The sequence below is a fragment of the Protopterus annectens genome, chromosome 17.part0 (genome assembly GCF_019279795.1).
Source record: "Protopterus annectens isolate FY-2018-M chromosome 17.part0, PAN1.0, whole genome shotgun sequence".
Lineage (NCBI taxonomy): Eukaryota > Metazoa > Chordata > Ceratodontiformes > Protopteridae > Protopterus > Protopterus annectens.
In genome coordinates this window covers 667,945,777-667,969,276 of record NC_056751.1, presented here as the reverse complement: position 1 = coordinate 667,969,276, position 23,500 = coordinate 667,945,777, and the positions used below count along the sequence as shown (strand labels likewise).

Sequence of the window (23,500 nt, the reverse complement as noted above, 5' to 3'; positions counted from 1 at the left end):
TATTTAATTATTCTATAATAAATGCATACTTAATGATAAAACTTTACTTGAAATCTCTCAAAAAGTATGTTCAAAAGTAATATTGTTCTGAGAGATAAAATTAATATTTTCTTAAGCTGTTTAACTTTTCATATAAGACATAGCATTAAAGTTACTGAATAAGAAATGCCCTTGGTATGTAAACTGAGCAGTAATAAGGTTTTACTTGACACAAAAGTAGCTGGAGAGCTACTCAGTCATTTAAGAATAGCAGAGCTCAGAAATCCATTCACCATCCACACCACCTTTTTTCCCATTTTTGCACATGGGATCAGGGTGTCATATCAACAGTTTAAATCATCTAGAGCCAAAGTTCACACCACCAGATGGCTAGCCCTGCTACAGCAATTCTTCCATACCCTACACATGCACACAAACTCACACCTATGGCCAATTTAGAGTGCCCAGTCTCTCAACCACATCTTTGGAATGTCAGAGGAAACTGGGACATCTGTAGAAAACCCAAGTGAACAAAAGGAGAACAAGTAGAATCTGAAAAGAAGGCACCCTGGCCAAGAACTGAACCAGGGAACTCCCTGCTGTAAGCTGGCAACGCTCCCTGCTGCATCAATGTGCCACCCGGAAACTTTTGTAGTAAAATAGCCTGCTCTTCCTGTGGCCAAATATTACACTATGAAAATAATGAAATAGTTGCAGTGGCTGTTTTAAAGGATTTCTTTCAGGAACCAACCTTGCTCAAAAATATCTCATGTACTTTTTATAGATGATTTAAAATTGTACAGTTTATCAGCTGTATATTTAAAAGCACAGCTACAAATAGTTACAACTTTCTCAGATAATATAAGAATGACATTTGGTCTTGATAAATGTACAAAAGCAACATTTATATTATGAAAACATCAACCTGGGACAGTAATGTGATATAAGGGAACTTGAAAAAGGGGGTATATAAATATTTGGAAATAGCTGAAAGGCTATAAAACATGAACAAACCAGAACAAAGCTGAGTAAGGAAAACATAAGAACACTAAAGTTAATATTGAAAACTGCCTTGCTGTCTGTGAATAAAGTCCAAGTTATGAATCAATTTACTCCTCTTGTCTTAACTTACAGCTTTGATGTGACCGACTGGCCCCAAATAGGATTGAATTAGTTGGACAAAAACAAGAAAAGTACATCATACTTATCAAGTGAGATGTAAAAAAACACAGTGCATGCCAGTGTTATGTATCCCTTGGTATGAAAGACGATATGGACCTTCTCAAAACTGACTACATGTATAGTACTGCTGCAATCATGGGACTGCATACATTTTTGCTGATGTCATCAAATTTACTGGAAATAGTTACGCATATTGTACATATTGTTGCTGGTTGCATCACACTCAAGGCTGAGGGTCTGTATAATGAAAGTTTTAAAGCCTGAAGAGAAGTCTAACACTTCATCTTTGTTTAGTTCAACAGAACCATTTTAGAAAGGAGTGGAAAGGAAATTAAAGCAAAGGTAGAAACAAAAGTGCATAAAAAAAAGAAATAAAGAAAAAATATAAAGTAAAGGACCTGAACAAAAGAAAAATATATAGTGTCAAGTATAGAGAACTCCTAGAACAAGCACATGTTGACCAAGATTTGACACAGGAATGTTTAAGGAAAGGTGAATTTAAATCAAAAGATAAAAGGCTAATGATAGACGATGTATATGCTGGTCAATGACTTTGGAAAAATTGGGAGAAACAGATGAATGCAGGTTCTATAAAACAAAACTGGAAACAGTTGTACATATTGTTGCTGGTTGTAATACACTCATGCCTGAGGGTCGGTGTACTGAAAGACACAATAATGTGGCAAGACTGTTGCACTGGGGGTTGTATAAATACTACAACGTACAAGTAGTTAAAAACATTGGAGACATAAACCACAAAACCATCACTAACAGTGATGAAGATCTTATCACATGGGAACAGCCAGTACCACCTGTTAAGAAAATAGATGCAAGAAAACCAGATATAGCGGTCCAAGTAGAATTAATCAATGAAACTGCTACACGCAGCGATGACAGTGTCCTACAAAGTGAGAGACACAGACTCATAAAATACCAGAATTTCAAGCAGAAACAGAAACTACATCCTTGTGAAATAAATATATTAAGATGGTTCCAATAGTAGTAGGAATTGCTGTAGGAAGTGTTTTTTCTGTCCATATATTAATAATGGTCCTATCTTTTTGCATCCACATACAGGAGAACGATACAGTTTTAGTAATAAGGCTACTTGTACTAGCATGCATGTAATATATTTAGCTGTATAGGTTCATAGGTTCATAGGTAGGTACTAGGCTATCGGCCCAAGGGCCTATGTAAGCCTAGCCAACAAGGTTCACTGGCTTACGCCACCCAAGAAAGTTATTTTCCTGTGCCACTGTCGAGCAGTTTTTTCAATATGGAATGTAGATGTCGAGCATTCATTACATTTGGGTTATCTGCTTGCAGGTAGCCCTCAGTCAGCCCGATCATCAAAGTCCTGGGTCCTGCGTCGGCTGCCGTCTCATCCTCCATGACGTCAGGTAGCCAGGGGTACAAAGCATGCAGCCAACGCCATTACATCAGTTTTTCTTGCCCCAGATGTCAGGTGCCCCCATAATGGGAAGCAATTATATAAAAGGTTACACCTCCAATGAAAAAGCAAATACACCAGAAAGCTTTAAGCATAGCAAACAAGAACAGAGGTATAGTCAATAGAAGTCAGGGGGCTGGGAAGGAGGGTAACCAGGACTGCAACAGTGAATACACTCGAACATCTACATTTATGGTAAGTGTACACAACTGTACTATGTTCTTAGTGTTTTACTGTTGCAGTCATTACATTTGGGTAGATTCCCAAAGCTAAGGAAGGGAGGAGGCAATTAGAGAGCATTAGGACCAGCTATTAGGCCCTGCAAGACTGCAGTTGCAAAATCAGCTCTGTATGTAAAGTATGTAGTAAATTTTATGTCAGGAAGACTGACAGGATGCTAAAAGATAGGATCAGGGAGCATGTATATCATATAGGCAAGAAAAGCATGTTTAATGCATTAGCGAAGCACGTTGTTAGCATGGATAGTACACATAGTTTTAGTTTCTTAGTTATAGGAATTAATTACGGTAACAAGAGAGGAGGGGATATGAGACTCAGAATGGAAGAAATGGAAGTTCAGTGGATTATTAGGCTGAGAGCGAATGCAGGGCATGGTTTGAATGATTGCATACCATTAAGACCTGCTTTGAAAACTAGACCACTATGCAGAAAATGAGTAGCATGCGAAGCTGGGTATATACTAAATGCTACCTTCATGATCATATACATATATTTGTTTTTAAAATGATGTGTGTGTGTGTGTGTGTGTGTGTGTGTGTGTGTGTGTGTGTGTGTGTGTGTGTGTGTGTGTGTGTGTGTGTGTGTGTGTGTGTGTATATATATATATATATTTTTTTATATATATATATATATATATATATATATATATATATATATATATATTTCTTATACTTATATTTAGTAGTGTTTAAATGAAATTTAGGATGTGCATCTTTAAGTTGTAACTTGTCTTGTCATGTGATCTTAGCTTAACGGTTAAATATGGTGCTTTAGGTATTCAGTTTTATGTTACACTTGAAGAAGCATTTGATGTAAGCACTTTTGTGTATTTTATTAAAATATTGGTTTTGAACCTGGAGCCTTGCCTACGCTGGTTGTTTTCTACTACAGTATTCCTGCTTTTTTGGAACGAAGGCACCTGGGGACTAGCGGATGTTTTTTCAATGGAATAATTTGTGTTATATAATGAATGCAGAGAGGTAATAGACAAGGAATACTGTAGTTTTGGTAAGACCATACATTGATTGAAATTCAGTTTAAATATTCTAATCATTTTAATCAAATATTTCCCAGACTTCAAGATGTAAATAATTAATATAACTCCTGTTATAATAAGTTTCAACTGAATTCTAAAAGTTATTATTCATATTGGTACAAATGATCTCAGCTTCAAGTTTCCTTGACTATTATTGGGAACTTAACAGCCCTCTTAGATAGCATAGCTTATATAAGACCACTTGTGAAGACAAGGGAAGATCATTTTTACAGCATTTATATTACAATATTTAAATTACACAAGACTGAATTTTGTCAGAAATTTAAAACTATACAGATAGCAAAATCTGGTGTATTTGTGCTGGTTGTTAATCCTACGAGCATTAAAAAAATATATTTGCTATACTCCCACAAAACTGATGTTATTGTTTGGGAAACATGGTTAAAGTACAATGACTAGAAACCAGTTCTGTCAAAGTATAAATATTTTTACTGTAACATACATGCTAACAAAAGATCAGGTAGAGGTGATATCAATTAAATGTTGTTATGAGACCTCTGATTATTATATGTTTGATGATAACACCAATTCTGTAGATTGTGTAACTGTCACAATAAAGATAAAGCTGGAACAGTGCACCAGATAACAATTGCTGAAGTGTATCGACCACCAAAATAAAGTGCTGATGACCGAATGGAATAAATATATTCCTTGCTTGAAATACAGGAGGGAAAATAATAGTAGCAGGTGACTTCAATTTACAAGAAACAAACTGAAATATTATTGATTCAACAACATTAGTAAGGAAATTATTTACAATGTATGTTCAGGAACAACAATTGATGTAAATTGTAAACAAAGCTATTAGGAAATTGTGGATACTGGACATTGTGTTCCTAATGAAATCAGTAGTGTAAATAAAGTGAGATGGGAGGGGCAACTGTTCTGGTTGTAAAGTGGTGGGGGAGCATCATTAGCCAATCCCAATATCTCTTTAATGCAATACCAGATTTTAAAAGCTGGTATTGCATTTGTGGTCAAACCTGAGCACTGTAGTGCTCCATATGTGGTCTAAATTGTAGTAAATGCTTGCTACATTGTAGCAAGCAGTTTGCTACAGTTTAAAAGTAAAAAAAAAATCTATTTTTTTAACTAAAACCTGAGTGCTGTAGCACTACGTGCATGGCAGGATATAAAACATTGCAATTCTATAGTACAAATGCAGAAAGCAGTTTGTTACAGTTTAAAAGATTTATGTTTAACTAAAATATGAGCACTGTAGCACTCCAGGCATACAGGGTATAACGTATAGCAATTATTTGCTGTATTTGTAGCAATCAGTTTCTACAGTTTAAAAGAAGAAATAATATATATATATATATATATATATATATATATATATATATATGAATGTTGGGGCAGGGCATAGAAATGGGACCTGAATGGTTGGGGCAGGAGGCAGGATGTGTGGGTCATGCATCTGGCCACCTGTATGGTGTGCCATTTGAAGGAACCTTTTTTTTTTTTTGCTCTTCATTTGAAGAGCTGAGGAAGTAGGGCAGTTATTCATGGTACTGGCACAGGGTGCTAGTTGAGCCAGCTATGATTTTGAATGAAATGACTGCTACTTCATGTCATGTTTTACCATCATTGATGATGTACAGATATTATGAGGTTATAAAGGTTAAATTATGGCTAGATAATTCTGACAAACAGAAATCTAAGCCAATGTGCAGAAGATTAATAACAAACTATATGAAAGAAGAATAGTTACTATGTAAAACTAATTGCTGTGATTCATTCAGTGGGCACACTACAGAAGGAATGTGGCAAGCTTTGAAAGGGAAATAGAATGCAAAAAAAAAAAAAATCAAGCAAATGTTTAACATCAGCATTTAGGTACCCAAGGTCAGGAAAATGTATTTTCATAAGAGTAAGATACTTTAGGATGATAGATAAGTGTTGGAAACAAGACTGAACTATAACTTTGAAAACTGGAATTAATAAACTGGGTAGACAAATTACACATAGTGTTGGACAAAATCAGGAAAACTTTGAAGAAGACATTTTATATAAAGGTAATGAGCATAACAGGAAACCATTTTATAGATACAAAAGATGTGGTAGGAGTAATAAAATGCAGATTGATAAATTGTGTGTAGATTATAAAATTTATTCTCAAACATGACAGATTATAGGTATATTTCTAAAATCTTATGAAAAGCAGTTTAACTTCAGAAAGAGGATGATAAATTGAGCAAGTAACATCCAGGTAACTTCTAATACTAAAATTAAATTAGATTACAATGAAAAAGAACTATTCAAACTGGACCCAAACAAAGCACAATGAGGAGATGGAATTAGTACTAATGACCTGAGGACACCTCAGCATAAACCTACAGTAGCATCATATTTGTTTTCACGGAGTCATTTAAGTATGGAGACATTTCTCGGGATTGGAGACATGCACTTGTTAAACCCATCTTTAAGGGAAAGGGGGATAAGACAAACTCAGAGTCGTATAGACCCAAAAGTTTACTTTCTTGTTGTGGAAAAATAATGGAAAAGGTTATTTTGGATAAAATATTTTCAGAGATGTAAAGGGTGGGACTTGAAAGCATATATCAGCATGCACGTGTCATAAAAGATGTATAACTATGTGTAACATGATATTCTTTAATAATAACAGCTATTAATGAAAAAATTGGGTAATGATGCAATTTATTTAAACTTAGCTTTAGCCTTTGATAGGGCCATACACAAAACACTGATCAATAAATTACAACAAAAAGGTTTTGATGCAATCTTGATATGATGGCTAGCTGCATGGCTTACAAACAGGGCATGGTAAGTATCATACAACAACTGGACAGGTGAAATTCTGGGTTCTTTCTAATCACAGTGTCCCACAGGGCTCTGTCCTAGACCCATAACTGTTTAGGTCATGCCCTTTGGCTTTATCTTTTTCATCTTAGATATTCTATTGCCTGTATGGAGATGCCTTCAAAATTGGTAAATTGGTTACATATTTTACAAATAGGGCATATCTGCAAAAAAACTGGACTAAAATTGATTCTATGGGCACAGGAAAATAAAATACTGATGAAGACATAGAAAACTAGGCATGTGAGATTTGGGAGATATAGACTAAAGGATGAATATTTAATACAGCACACACTGATTAAAACTGTAGATTTATTTAAGGACCGGGGTATATGAGTAGATACAGCTTTGCATTTTTCTGATCACATCAACCAATTGGTTAAGGACAGATAAAAATATAGGCTGTTGAAAAAGATTTATGAGGTCCACAAATCAGAAGTGATGAAGTCATTATTTGTAAGTTAAATCAGACTGAAACTGGACTATGGAATTATAATATGGAGACCTTATAAGAAAACAAGCATGAGTAAACTGGAAAGAGCACAGAGAAAATATATCACGGGCATCCATGGATATGAAAATTTAAGTTATTATGAAAGATTAAAATGTCTGAGCTTGTACTGCATCTCATGTTGATATTTAAGACAAGACCTTATTCAGGTATATAGTGTGTTTAGAGGTAAATACATCTTGGAATGCTTGTGGTTATCAAAGAACAGAAGAGAATCATCATACAACCTGTATAAAAGATTGTAAAGGAACGGGAGATACACTAATTGGCTCTCTGTGAGAGTAGCTGTTGCATGAAATAGACTACCATATTATATTAAAGCAAACATTAGTTTAGATATTTTTAAGAACAACTTGAAAACTTATAATGGGAGTGATTGTTTTGGTATATTGATAGGCTAAAAGGGCATTATTGCTCATGCCCAAAATATTTGCATGCCTGTATATATGTAGCAGTAATACATTCATGAAGCAGAATGGGTAACTAGTCATCAACTCACTGACCCTTTCTGAATAAATATCTGTTTCCTAAGACAAGAAAATGTTCCTTAAAATGTATTTACATCCATTTACCTTAATAAAAATGCTAACCCAGCCTACTTATCTATATTAGTACTTAGTAAGTCATAAGCTTTTTATTCAGCATTGGATGCTTCAATGTTAAAATCTATAACCTTGATACTAATATAGTTAGTATATTAGTTGAGTCACATCCTTCACATTAAACTCAGAAAAGTGTCTGAAACTTTAAAATCATCTTATCTACTTCTTTCCTATTAATATTAAAGCTGTTATATGTGAAGTTAAAAGTTTTAACAACATAATTTTCCTGCTGTGGTTATAAAATATTTAAGAATTTAGGGCCAGATTCACTCCAATACACTAACATGGTGGACAGCTACTCTGCTGATAGGGACACTTCTCTGTTCTCTCTTCTGTGTACTCAGCATCTTACAGAGTTATCCACTGAAATCTGTGTCTAGCGTTTTCTGCCATGAAATCCAGTCCTATTTGACCTCCTATTCTATCACAGAACTAATGGCACATCAAATATTTGGTTAAAGGAACTAAACATACATTAGCAGATAATATAAGACATGTTGGCATTTAAATTCATAAGCCAATGTATCCCTCACATCTGGGGCAAACCAGCAGAGTAGCACCATTGCCACCTTAAAGGTAAACCACAATAATTTGATGAGCAGTTTCATATTCTCACACAGTCTTGTTTCACTCTCCTTTTGGCTAGAGGGAAAGTTTCAGTAGGTTTTTTGTCTAGGCATGAAATGGTCTGCAGACTGATTGCCTAGTACTTACCTATGAGCCTATGAAGCTATGAACCAGTCAAGAAATAGTGGGCATGTGTCAGCCTCATCTGCAGCCCCCTGGGATTTGTGCAGTACCTCTCTCATTGAATACTAACCTATATGTGACCTTACTTGTATTAGAATAGTGGTCTTTCAGTGGCCTACTAGGGAGACAGTGGGGTATCTCAAGCACATATCCTAGGAGTACTCCATCAGTTTCCTGATGTCATGTCTCAGCATCCGGGAAGCATATGTGGTTCTCACATGCCATAGAGGAGAGAGACAACTCCATGCAGGATGTAGATGACACAGCACATTTCCCTAATGCACTGCAGTCATTGACTTTACCCATATTGAAACAAAAGCCCTACCTGGTGAACAAGGAAGGAAGTACACCAAGTTGTCTGTAATGCACAGGGTATCATCTACAATGTGTGCGCAGGCCATCCTTATCATGACTCCCACATATGGCACACATGATCTGTACCAATGCTTTGTGAGGAGTGACTTCCCATAGGGTATCATGTTGGTGATGCCAGATGAAACATATAAGAAATCTATGGGTACAGTCATTCCCCACTGCAAACAAGAAACATTACTGAGTCTATGTTTGTGTTGCTGATTTATCCAGTATTACCCTGTACTATGACCCTGGCACATATGCGAAAATGATGTCTGTGTGTGCAGTGTTAAACGATATTATAATTAGGAACAGTCACAATGGGGAGAGCAACTGTACAGCCAGCATTTTCAAACACAAGAGACAGAGGAAGCTGATTCAGATGAGGAGTCAAAGGATAAGCCAACATAAGTAAATCATCATGTCAGACAGGGGTGCACACAGTATGGCATAGCACTAGGAAAGACGAACTTACATATAGGTTTAGAACACAGTATACAAGAATAAAGCAAATAGACTACAATAAAAATGATGCATGTAAAACAAACACCAAACTGGGCTTACCCATGTATAGGCTGTACACACTGTGCATAAGATATAGGCAACCCAAGAACCAATGTACAAAGAACAGGGCATAGTTACCATCATTTACACAGGTAGAGAAGGGTCCACAGGAGCGCATGTCTTTCACTGGGAAGTGTAGTAGTGTGACTGCTGAAAAGTACTAAAGAAAAATGTGCTTTAGTGTGAAATATCAGTACTGAGGGAGGGGGGCCTTTAATGTAATATTTGTTAGGAATGCACAATGTCATTGGATATATGTTATGTAGTGGAGGGGCTGTGGTGGTGTTAGTAAGGGTGTGTAGGGACACAACCTCAGCAATAGTTGTAGCAATGCAGCTTGGTCTAATTGACGGGTCCAGGACATGCATGGGGTTCAGCAACTTGTGCAGACCCTTGTCCATGAGATAGAGCTCTACCAAGGATCACACTGGATACACAGCACCCTGGCTAGACACTGGTGTGCTGTGTGGCCTTGAGCAAAATCTGCTATGAGATCTGTCATTGTGATGATGGATATGACCATGAGGATGGCCTCTCCTGGGAGTGGGAGTAGACACCTCGACAACACATGTTACTGTGGAAGTGTTAGCACTGCAGGAGCAGGATGTCAGTTGTCCATGGCCATGTTGGCTAACATCTGTGGATATTGCAGATAGCAGTTCTATAGATGGCCCCTCACCCCTAGCAGGCTAGCCAAAGAAGGCATTGCGCATTCCATTATGTGACTGAGTTTCTCCCAAGTAATCACACATACTGGACATGCACTCCTGTAAGGCATCATGCACACCCTGCTTCACCCTCACTGTCTCTTAATCCATGCCTCCATAATGACAGCTCTCATATGCTGGGTTGCAGTGACCAGTACACTAACCCCAGGTTGAGGCTCTAACCATATTTACAGTGAGCACCATTACTCACCCCCACCCACCTACATGCACACCCTCTCTTCCCATGAGTGCTTTGAAAAAATGCTGTCATCTGTCTACTGGGGGCTAATACAATTCCCTGATTGTTGGTGCCCCCATAAATCTGTCCTTTTTGTGAGGTGTGGCTAGACTAAGTGTCTGCAGACATACAGGCTTTGCCTGTGGTCTGTGCTGGGAATGCAGTGGACCAGTCTGTTTCCAGCACAAATTCTGCATTCCCTGACTATGCCAGTTCACCCCACCATCATTATCAGAGACTGTAGATCTTTCAGTATCAGGCAGGGTCAGTGCTGCAATGGTCTGGATAAGGAATCTACTGTGAGTACACCAAAGCACAAAATATGAATGAGTTGGATTTTCAGGTTGATCATAGCAGGGTTGAGAACCTTTTGATTTACTCTGGGTGATTGCTATATTAATGAAGTGAGACGTAAATATTATTGAAGTGAGACTTAAAGGAGTTTGCTATAGTGCTGTCATTATCATTTGGCAGAGGATTAGGTTAGATTGTTCTACCTGAGTGAAGGAGGTTGTTGATGGTGGGTCAGAAGGCTTTTGGATAGCTCTGGGAAGTTTTTTGAATGTTTACTTAGTATTTTTTGTGTTTTTTTTTTTAAAGGCTTTTACTAGGTTCTGTAGAGAGTTATAGGTCTGGTAGTTTGGGAGAGTTTTGTGATTCTGCTAGATTTCCAAGCTTTGTTTCTAAGTCTCTTGACTTGTTTAGTGGTGTGAGTTACCAGGGTGCAGATTTAGATTTTGTGAGTATTTTCTAAGTGGTGCATGTTCATTTTGTAAGTTTAAGGAGATCTGATTAAAGGTTACAGTGGCTTCATCTAGTGGTAACTGATTTAAGCATTGCCAGTTGACCTGATGCAGGACATTTTTTAAGGAGTCAGCAATATATTTCCTGTGGATTCTAACTACACTATAGTGATAAGAATTTGTCTGTTAAACTTTCCTGTGTTATAGGTGGGGTGGTGGTCACTTACTGAGTCAGGTAGAGAGCCTGCTTGAGTGAATATATTGGGGTAAAAATTACGTATTAATTGCAAGATTGCTCTAAAGACCCCATAACAGGTCAACCAATGATACCTCCACACTGCCTGTATTTGACTGTGCAGTGCAATTGTGAATATGCCCACCCTGGCATGCACTGGAGTTTCATGCAGGTCTCATATCATACATATGTGCCTTATACTCCTTATTTGCAGGGATAGTATCAGCCCCTATATCGCAGACCAGGATAAAGCAAGTACTACAAGTAAATGACTGTTTAAATATCTCTTCAAAGGATACTAGTGTCAGCATTGTTTATTTGTAACTATAAGTCCAACCTCGTCCACAACATAATCAAACCAATATCAGCCTAATATATGAGCTGAAAAACACTAGAATTCCTCAGTATGCACGTTCGCTGGTCTTACCAGATCCATGAAAGCCATGTGAAATTAATTCTATGTTCTATACAAGAATAATAGAAGAGCATGGCAAGTGACCGGCACACTTCCAGATTTTATACCTATATGTGTCCCTACTTTAATTTTACTTATGTCAAACAGTTACAGTTTTGCAAAATTTGCCTTTTGTGCAAACCTTTTGCATTACATTTGCTTTTATGGTCAAACATACTCCTAAATAACAACATTCATTAATGACTTCAACATGAGACTCTTTGTAAATGAACCAGGGTTTTCAGGAACTTTTCCATCATAATAATCTATTTGAGTTTAACAAAACTAAAAATAATGTTTGGTCTAGCCAAATATTCCTTCCGTATACTCATTTATTTTTTCATAATACGTGCTACAGACTGGTTAAATATTATTAAGGTTGGAAGGAAGACAGAATATTACCACACTTGGGTTTGACACTCAGAAGTGCAACCAGTGAAATCAGATTACATATTTTTATATACTAATTCTTAGACCGCAGTATCTCAGAGAATTTGCATTACTCCAAATTACACAATCCAAGGCAATCTCATAGACAGTAAGTATATCTATCCGTACTACACAGTATATGTACATATATATATATATATATATATATATATATATATATATATATATATATATATATATATATATATATATATATATATATATATATATATATATAAAATCAATATATTTACATATAAATATATATATATGTATACATGTGAATGGGTCCACTTCAGAAGGTTGAACTTTAAAAAGCTTGAATTTCATATGGCCGAGACCATATGCTTGAACTTTTAAAAGTTCTAACGGTCTGAATGGGGATCTCCATAGAGTGCGGAACAGGGGGATTTCCCTTTACCGCAATGTAGTGCTATCTCAGAGTTGGTATATTTAAATAGCGGGGGCCGGGGGGGGTGCAGGGGGGGCTTGCCTTTCTGCTATCACTTTTTACTATTTTTTTTTTTATTTAATTTTTTTTCACATTTTCGAACATTCAAATGTTTGATCATATGGTCTCGGCCATATGAAAGTCGAACATTTAGGTGTTTCATTATGTAAAGTAGACCCATATATATGTGTGTGTGTGTGTGTGTGTGTGTGTGTGTGTGTGTGTGTGTGTGTGTGTGTGTGTGTGTGTGTGTGTGTGTGTGTGTGTGTGTGTGTGCGCGCACGCGCGCACGCGTGTGTGGTGTGCTTATGTGTGTGTGGGTGCATGTGTGTGTTGTTTCACTTGATTTATTATTAGTCCTATTTTTTTTTATCTGCTATTTTAATGACATCTGTGTACTGGAATGTAGATAGTGAGATGACAAGACAGAATTTAACACTAGAAGTACTGTTCATTGACGTTCTCATTGAAAACTCCATTTAAAACACTGTGCTTCCAATCCAGTAGACCTCTTAAGAAGAAAAGCATGTCTTTTTCCTAGATGGGCAGAATCAGAGATGATTGTCTTAATTATTGGGGTGTGAGAGGCACTGTGCCCCAGACAAGGAATATGGGATGTCATTACCCAGTTTCCTGATGGTGTTGTCTTCAAAGGAAAAATGCTTTCATAATATTCATCTGGCAAGTTGTTACTCAAAGATGTACCTTTCAAGTACATGGCCCAGCTATTTCATTTCACTTATGTTTATCTTAAGAGTTGTTTGTTTCTAACTCTTCTATATTATATATTTCCTGTACAGCAAGAATTCTATTTTTATACAGTTTACAATTTATCTACCTGTTTAGATTTAGATTTATTTTGTTGCTTACTTTTGCCAGTGCTTGACCTTTAGTTTTTTTAATTTTAATTTTTAATAATTTATGTTTTAGTTTCTACTTTACTATTCTGTATGGAAGTATTTCAATGTCACCCTTTTTGCTTGTGCTTGCATATTATTATATACCAGGTAGTTTTCCATGATATGCTGATCCTGTAAGTGGTGTTAGTTCTGAATGTTACTTCATACAGACTTAGGCTTTGTTTGTATAACAGACTAATTTACTTTTAAGTAGGCATTTTGTTTTGTTTTTTTGGTGTTTGGTATTTTCCCTGGATGTCTTTTACGATGTCGTATACTGCTATTCACTGTTTTAGTGCATTGTTCTATATTTTCCCTTGTGGGTAGTTGGTATATTTGTGAGGTTGTCGTGTGTGTGTGTGTGTGTGTGTGTGTGTGTGTGTGTGTGTGTGTGTGTGTGTGTGTGTGTGTGTGTGTATGTGTGTGTGTATGAGTATAGTATGTCTGCCTGCCTGCCTGTCTGTCTGTGCAGTCATATGTATATTTTTTATGAGGGCACATGACTGAATACTCATAATACTGAATTTCATTTGACTGAGACCACAGTACCTAATTTTCAAAATTCTGAAAACTCATTTGACTGAGTCTCTTTCTACTGGAAGCTTACAATGCTGAATTTCAAAATACTGAATTTTAAGCCATAGATGTGATGTGTGTTTTTCTTCACCTGTGTCTTGCTTGTGATAAAAGAACATTACTGCAATTTAAAGTTCCGACAGTCAGAATACCAACAGTAGTGTAGAAAGTAGTCTTGTAGTATTTCTAAATGTGGGTATTTCTCTTTACATTTTTATGGGAAGTATCTAAAGTAATATGGTGGACATTTCATGTGGTCTCGCAGTAGTGGGAGCGTGTACAGTACTGTAAGGTAAGTAAAAGGAATATGCCCTTTTCTCCACTGTGTGCGATCCTGCAGTTAGTATATATAGTTGGGAAGGTGTGGAGGGTATAGCCCCCTGCCTAGTTTGGTTTTATATCATCCAATTTCTGTTAAGAGGGTAAGTAAGTAGTTTTTAAGTTTTGGAAACAGCTAGTCATTGGTGTTGTAAGTGTGCATGTCTAGGGCTTAAAATTCAGTATTTTGAAATCCAGCATTGCATGCTTTCACTATAATGAGATTCAGTCAAATGGGTTTTCAATAATTTGAAAATTAGGTACTGTGGGTTGAGTCAAATAAAATTCAGTATTTTGAGCTTTCTATCATGTGAAGCAGATCCATATCTATATCTATATCTATATCTATATCTATATATATATATATATATATATATATATATATATATATATATAGGGTCTATATCACATAGTCGAAGTTCCATTATGTTCGAAGTTACAAAACTTCGATTACGGAAAAAAACAACGGACAACAAAATAAATTGTTGTAAGCAGGGGGCTGCATCCCCCCACACCCTCCCCCCGTGACTTAAATATACCAACTCCGAGATCGCACCACATTGAGCAGAATGGAAACCTCCGCTGATGGAGATTTCCATTCAAACACTCAAACTTTTACAAATTCGAACTTATAGTCTCGACCATATGTGCAAAAGTTCGACTACGTGATAGGAACCCTATATAGATAGATAGAGATATATATATATATATATATATATATATATATATATATATATATATATATAAAAGAGAGAAAATATAACTACACAAACATGCATATACATGTATGTGTGTGTGTGTGTGTGTGTGTGTGTGTGTGTGTGTGTGTGTGTGGAAAGCATAAATGTACACACACACAGGTATGTATAAATATATATATATATATATATATATATATATATATATATATATATATATATATATATATATATAATTTATACATATATAGACATATGTATATCTATTTATATGTATAAATAGATATGTATATAGATAGATACATAAATCTATATCTCCATATATGGAAACACTCCATGTAATCAAATGTTCATAATCTCCAACATGTTTAACGCCTGCAGAAGTAACCAAAACTCACTTGATCACTTCTGCCAGTGTAAAGTACTTGCAAGATTGTGCACAGTCAGTAATGGGGAATTTGCTATTTCCTCACCATAGTGTGATCTTGTATTTGGTATATGTAATTAGCAGGGGGGTGTGAGCTGCAGGGGAGCTTGCCCCCCTGTAGAAAAAATAAGTGTTTTGTTTTTCAGTGTTTTGGCTTTCGATCTTTGTAGATTGATGTCTCAAAGTACATCCATATATGGGTCTATGTCATAACTCATAACATAGAAACTCATATGTTCGAACCAATTTCACTAAAAACTCATTCCACTGAAAACATTCTCCACAAGAAATATATTGTAAAACCATGTTTTTTCAGGAGGGCAAGCCTCCCCACACTATTTATGTGGGAAGCTTTGCCCCCACTCCCCCCTTACTTATGTATACAAACTCCATGATTGCACAACCATGGGGAAAGGAAGAGAACACCACACACAGTGAATCAGTGCTCAAGAGCAAACACAGATATCTACAGATCTGGGGGTATAACATAGTGTAACATGGTGCTGACCACCAAAATTCACACATACTGTGCTAGTCTCACTTCCCTAATAACTTCTATGTGGAGACATGCCCAATTGCATACTTTCTACACAATTCTATACAGTTCTATAGTTTTCAATAAAATGAGTTTTCATTGTCAAGATTTTTCAGTGAAATGGGTTCTCCCTTATAAGTTTCAATGTTATGAGTTTTCAGTGTTGGGATAGGAACCCATATATATAGATGTGTGTCTTGTATACAAATATGTACTCTCTGTAACTGCATGTGTTGTGTCTGGCAGATGCATTTAAAAGTTGAATAAAAGACATAAACAGTACGATAGATGTAAAAATAAGTATTATACTAGCTGACATTTGGTGAATTGATAATACAGAAATCACTAAATAAAATTGCTTTCTGTGTTTTCAGACAAGAATTTGATACTGAGAAAAATCCAGATTTAAGGAAGGATGTGTACCTGCAGGATATCCACTGCATCAGTTCACTCTGCAAAGCCTACTTCCGTGAGCTTCCAAATCCACTGCTTACCTATCAGCTTTATGACAAATTTGCTGTAAGTATGACTGACTCAGGTTATGCCTAACAAATGAAAACTAACTCAGCATTGGATTTTGTCATTCTGCTGTCTTTCTGTCAGTACAGTGCTAAGCATTCTCCGTCATATCAGAGAGTGAAGGTTCAATTCCCTGATGGGGTACCTGATTCTACACTAGGAATATTACACTTGGCATTGCAATTTATTATAATATAGTGCAGGGCTTCCTAATGGGGTGAAGATGGTCTCCAGCTAGTATAGAACACAGCAGACCCTTGTCATTTGGTAATCCAAGATTGTAGTATGGTACAAGCCAAACAAGCGATTACACTCAATTACGGGCTGGATAATTGCAGAGTATAGGGGAGTTATAGCAGGGGAGGAGGGTCACAGCAATGTCAACAGTGTGATGCCCACCACTGCTACCAATATGTGATGGCCACCAATATGTGTCCTCCCCATGCCAGGCCAGTAATAAAGGAGCCAGAATCCTCACTACTGATACTGGAGAGGGACACTTGGAATACAAATGGAAACACACAGTATTTCCAGATGTAGATATCTCTGTATCAAGTACAGTTTCCCTTAAGAGCACACAGTGAATACACTCAGCCTAGGGTCTGGAGGTCTCTATATATCTCTCCCTCCAGGTCCCCAGTAATATTCCCTACTGATACAGCTGTAGGGTTAGGTCCTCTGCCAAGTGTCTAAGCAAAGTCCTCCAGCATCCTCTCTGTAAACCCAGTGCTTTGTCTTCCCGCCCCAAATAGCTGACACACACACACTGAGAGATTTGATTTGCACACACACACACACACACACACACACACACACACACACACACACACACACACACACACCTGGGAAAGGCTGGCACAGGTTTACTATCTATGCACCCTTCTGCCCCAACTATAAGGTAGTTATCACCACCACCAGACACTCCCCAATCAGCTACTCTAAGGCCCTTAACAAAGGGTGTCCAATTATACTGTGTAATATTAATACTAATACAAATGGTAGTAGTTCACCAAGATGGCTAGGCCTTCTGGAGTGGCCCACACAGTGTCACCAAATAAATATAAGTACTCTCAAAGGTCAGATACTTTCTACAAGGACCAGCCACAACAAAAGTTTTACATATATTTAATACTAAATAATAAAAAAAATGAACATATTGAATATATATATATATATATATATATATATATATATATATATATATATATATATATATACATATATATATATAGTAAACCACAGAGTTCAAAGCACAGAAAATACATTGATGGACAGACTCATACAAATAAAGAAAAACACTCTCTGACTTAAGCTTCACTATATTCCTGACTGAATCTGAAAGAATTACCTTTCCCTTGTTAAATTACTTTCTTCTGAAAGGCAAGATGCTGTGGGTGAGGGTCTTTCTAGTCAGGCTTCCTAAACAAAATATACAATATGCTGACATTTCTCTTTGTAACGTCTAAAATATAATTTCCAAGAGGGATGACAGAATGACCTCATTTGGTCACCTGACTCTGGGTTCTCACAGTATTCCCCTTTGAAGCTGAGACAGAAATTTAGCACAGATGGCCTCAATACACATCCAAATGTTTATGGCAGTGCCTGGGGCCTCCCCTCTTTTCACTGAGCTAATGAACAAAGGCTCTTTCCCAGACCCAGCATCACCAGTCCCATTAAGTATTGTGGCGTGATATTTAATGGTTCAACATTTCATTTACATTTCCTTTATTTTTCTTAAAGTAAGTTAGCTGGTTAACCTCTGCTATGCCAGTATCCGCTATTAAAACATGTACATTTAATTCAGTTACAATAATACATATACATTTCTTTTCATTCCAGCAGGGTGCACTGTTGATAAATTTTAGCACAAGCAAACCTCACCAATACATTTTCAGCACAAATATCTGTTCAAATCAGTATGACTCTGGCAGACATTCAAATAGTGGGTGTTTGAGCAGGGGGTCTCAAATTCAAATGATTCAAGGACAGCAACTTGAGGTTAACTACATTCAACTGAGGGAAGGGAAAAAATGCTCATGCATATTTCATATTTACATCTAGTTTTTATTTACCCACTAATAACTTATACACCATATCCCATTTTAATGATGCTCAAAAAATGTGACATGCTGCAGCAGTGCGGCAAGAAGCCAGAAAATTGTAGCCTTTCAAACTGGCTGCCCTGCTCTGTGTGTGTGTGTGTGTGTGTGTGTGTGTGTGTGTGTGTGTGTGTGTGTGTGTGTGTGTGTGTGTGTGTGTGTGTGTGTGTGTGCATGTGCATGCGCGCACGTGTGTGTGTGTGTGTGTGTGTGTGTGTGTGTGTGTGTGTGTGTGTGTGTGTGTGTGTGTTTCACTTCAGTCAACTTTTTATTAGTTGCATTTTTAATGATTTCTGCATACTGGAAAGTAGATAGTGAGATGGTAGGACAGACGTTAATGTTGTATTATTCATTGTTCACCCACCATAGGATGGACACAGACATCCTCCCTGCCTGCTCTTTCATGTGCCTAAGCCATTAGATGAACCCAAGTGAGGTGGGCTGTAGTCAGGGTTTTATTCCTGTATGGCACTAATGCAGCATTTGAAAGAGTATGTATTTTGTTGACTACAAGCATAGCTTCCCATACCCATCTTAGTAATGCATGCCAACTTTTTCTCTTACATTAACAAAGTAACTTACCTTGGAAAAACTCTTTTCATAATGCTATCACTATTTATTATTTATTTTATTTATTTTCAGTTTGATTACCGGGGAAGTCCACTGGGCCAGAACGTGTCCATTTTCAGTGGAGGCCCGGGGAGAAAAGCTCCATGAGCAATACAATAATGGTTACATAATGTTAAAGGTAAAATACAGGTACAATATTCATACAGTAAGGAAATGCAAGTGCATAAAATGTACAACATAAAACATAGTTAGCAGATAATAGAGAACACAGTTTACAGGTATTTCCATTTAGCACAGCATGATCAACTGTCTGTAAAATAAAGATCTGAGGTTTCTTGTTTTTTTACATTAGAAGGGGGGCAGTTTGCATGTAGTTGTTTTAATTAAGTAAGGTAAAAACTTGCTGTGCAGGCAGTAGAAATACTGTGATATTTACAATATTTACAAACTTGGAGTCAGGTGAGGGAACTGCTTAATCAGTGACTGTCAGCTTAAGTCTATTTTAGGAGAATAGAAATATTAGTTCGAGGGAAGAGTGGAGCAAGGAGTATGAAGAGCTCACTGGGGAATTCCCTTAAATTTAGGTAGGGTGTAAGTAGGAACATTTCCGTTTGGAGGACAGGTATGAGAAAAGTTGGGTCTTGAAGGTTTCTGAGTTTGGTATAGTCCTAAGTGAAGGAGGGAGAGAGTTCCATTTCTTGCCTAGAGAGAAAGAAAGTAGAAGTTGACCAGCAGGATGTTTGGGTTTGTGTATAGAAATTAAATGTTGGTGTTCAGATCTCAGAGATCTGTTTAGGATGTATGGGGGAAGGATGTTTGTTAATGCTGGGCATTTATCTGGGTAGAATATTAATTTGTGAGCGATGGTTAGTTGAAGATAGTCTAGGTGGTTAGAGAGTTCTAGGTAGTTCAGTGATTGTAGGGTAAGGCAGTGGTGAGTAGAGGTTTTGGATTTAGTTGCTACTATTTAAACAAATTTATCCTGAATTATTTTCCAGGGTTATAGTTTGTAGACTGGAAAAGGAATTTATTTTCCTTTTTTACCTGTTGGCTTTCAGATATTTGTGTTATCTATGAAATGAATGTTTCACACATTCTGGTACTCCTTTTTGTGTCAACTATTTAATATGTCAGACACTCATGGTATAGCCATACATTTATAAATATATATATATATATTCCACTGGCAAAGAACAAAACAAGACAAAGCAAATGGGTAGGATCCAGGACAAACAATTATTGTAAAACAGTTAAACACGTAAATGCTTTCACAGTATATCTACTGCTTCCCCAGACGTTCAACCATGACCATAGATTGCATGTTTAAATAACAGCCTCCATTTAACTTTAATTAAGCATTAATCAAACTACAATTAAAACATTAACCAGAGATCCTATCTTAAAAAATGCAAATATTATACATATTCTATAAATTCCATGAGATGTTAAAAAAATGCTATGAAATACATGCATAAATAATAATAATGATAAATAATAAAAATAAAAAAACATATATAAAGATAAAAAACTATTGTTGAACCACCTCAATTAAATATTGCTGGTGCTCAGAAAAACTATTTCTTTAGGGATCTGGCTCTTAGCAAAGGTTTTAAAGGGACCTTATCATTAAGTCCTTTACCTGTATCTGCTCTTAATTTAACCATCCACCTTATTTCATTCACTTCAGTTCTATTTTTAATGTCACCCATCCTATCATTTACCCTAGTTTTTTCTACTATAAGGAACTTAAAACTATGTGTATCCCCACAGTTCATAACATGTTTCGCCAAGGCATTAGTTGTCACCAAATTCTTAATATCATATAAATGTTCCCTTATTCTATTTTTAAGTCTCCTATCTGTCTTTCCTATATAGAACACTTGGCATACCTGCCAATATGCCAGGTATACTACATGATCTGTTTCACATGTCCCTTCAGCCTTAAATACGAAGATCTTCTCAAAATCTGGATGGTCACATTTCCCCGTTGTATCAATATATTTACAATAATTGCACCTATAACAGGGCTTTGTGACTCTTAAAGTCCCTTTCTTCCTATTTGAAATGACTTATTTTGGGTAACATAGCATTCTCTTTAAATTACTCATATTCTTAAATGAAAATGTTGGATTGGACCCTATTACTTCATTAATCTCTGAATCTACTGTTAAAATTGGCCAACATTTCTTGTAAATATCCAGGACAGGTCTAACATTACTTGCATAATGTACCAGCATTCTAACAACACATCTATTCCTATCTCTCTTATTCATATTTACTTCTGGTTCGGGCTCTGAAAAATAAGGCCTCGTTTCTGTATGTCTGAGTCCCTGTACTTGTGCTAAGATAGTGGTGACCTTGCTTTTATTGTACCCTCTGTTTGTCAACCTCTTCTCCAGATGTTGTAACTCTTGTTGAAAGACCTTGCTTTCAGCACTTAACTTTGATACTCTCATTCCTTGCCCTTTTACAATATTATCAAAGATGTGTGGGGGATGCATACTTGTCCTGTGAAGTAAACTATTCCTATAACAATCCTTTCTATGTACCTCCATGTAAAGTCATCCATCTGTTTGCATGGTAACCTTCACATCCAAAAAAACTATCTTCTCATATGAATGAGTCATCGTGAACCTTAAAAAAGGTAGAGTTATTGATAAACTCATAAAATTGTATTCATTCTTCCATTGTACCTATCCATACCACAAAGAGGTCATCGACAAACTGGAGATAGAATCCTATATGCTGTCTAAAGGGTCCATTTAATATAAACTCTTCCCAGATGGTCATCATGATATTGGCATAGCTATGGGCACACGAGGTGCCCATAGCTACACTATCGTTTTGTAAATATATCTTATGATCAAAAATAAATATGTTGTTTTCCAATACTATCTCCATAAGGAGGCACAATAAATCAACCACTTTGGTCTCAAATGTAGCTGTTCTCTTCAAATATTGTTGTAACAACAAAACCCCATTACCAATGGGTATCTTGGTAAAAAGGGACTGAACATCCAGGGTGACTAGAATACTTTCCCCTTGGAAAACCTTCCCTTAAAAACATGTATAAATCCTTAGTAAAATGCTTAGAATCCTTTAAAATAACAGAATCATTATCCAGAAGTGGTGTACATTTCTTCTCTAAAAATACTGAAAAAGGTTCTGTGCGCCATCCCTTCCTTGAGACTATTGGTCTCAGTGGTGGGTTCATAGGGTGCTTGTGTATTTCTGGTACTCCCTGTATTGTTGGCATCAATGGTTCATTAACAATAAAATATTCATATATCATGTTCTAAATTTCTTGTCAATAAACACTCATTTAGAGTATTATAAATTATATATACATATATATATATATATATATATATATATATATATATACACACACACACACACACACACACACACACACACACACACACACACACACACACACACACACACACACATTCATATATTAATAAATTGATCACCAGAAAACTGCAAAAAACAAAAAAGTAAAAATTTTGTCCAGGGACCACATTCCCCTGACCCCCCAAAACACAACTTGCTAATTATATAGACCAACTCAGAGACTGCACTACAGTAGGGAAAGGGAAATGTCCCTAGACCCAACTATACTCCAGACTCACATGTATTTAAAAAGCCAGTATATACAATTAGCTAGGTTTTAATCATGTGTTTTTCTGGTCGACAAAAATATGTTTGAGCAATGGAATGTAAACAAAATATATATACATGTATGTGTATATTATATATGTATATATAGCTATCTCTCTCTCTCTCTCTCTCTATATATATATATATATATATACACACACACACACACACACACACACACACACATATATATATATATATATATATATATATATATATATATATAGTCTACCACTTTAGTCAAGTAACTTGACCGCAAAAGGTTGATAAACCGCTACCACACATGTGCCAAAAAACAACCTTGGCAAACGCAATTCTTCAACTAAAAATAAAAATAAAAAGCATTGTTTTTGGCAGGGGACACAAGCCCTTCTGCACCCTGCAACCACTACTATTTATATGCACTAAGTCTAAAAAGCACATC

The 23,500-nt window shown here is 36.3% G+C and overlaps 1 protein-coding gene across 2 annotated transcripts in view; it reads left to right on the top strand.

Moving 5' to 3' along the window:
• The window catches only part of ARHGAP30 (Rho GTPase activating protein 30), a 629,388-nt gene that overhangs the window by 289,080 nt on the left and 316,808 nt on the right, over positions 1-23,500 (top strand). For both annotated transcript variants that reach the window (XM_044059639.1, XM_044059640.1), the window contains exon 3: positions 16,597-16,741. In XM_044059639.1, the coding sequence (XP_043915574.1) occupies positions 16,597-16,741 (145 nt within the window). The remainder of the gene's footprint in view (positions 1-16,596; positions 16,742-23,500) is intronic.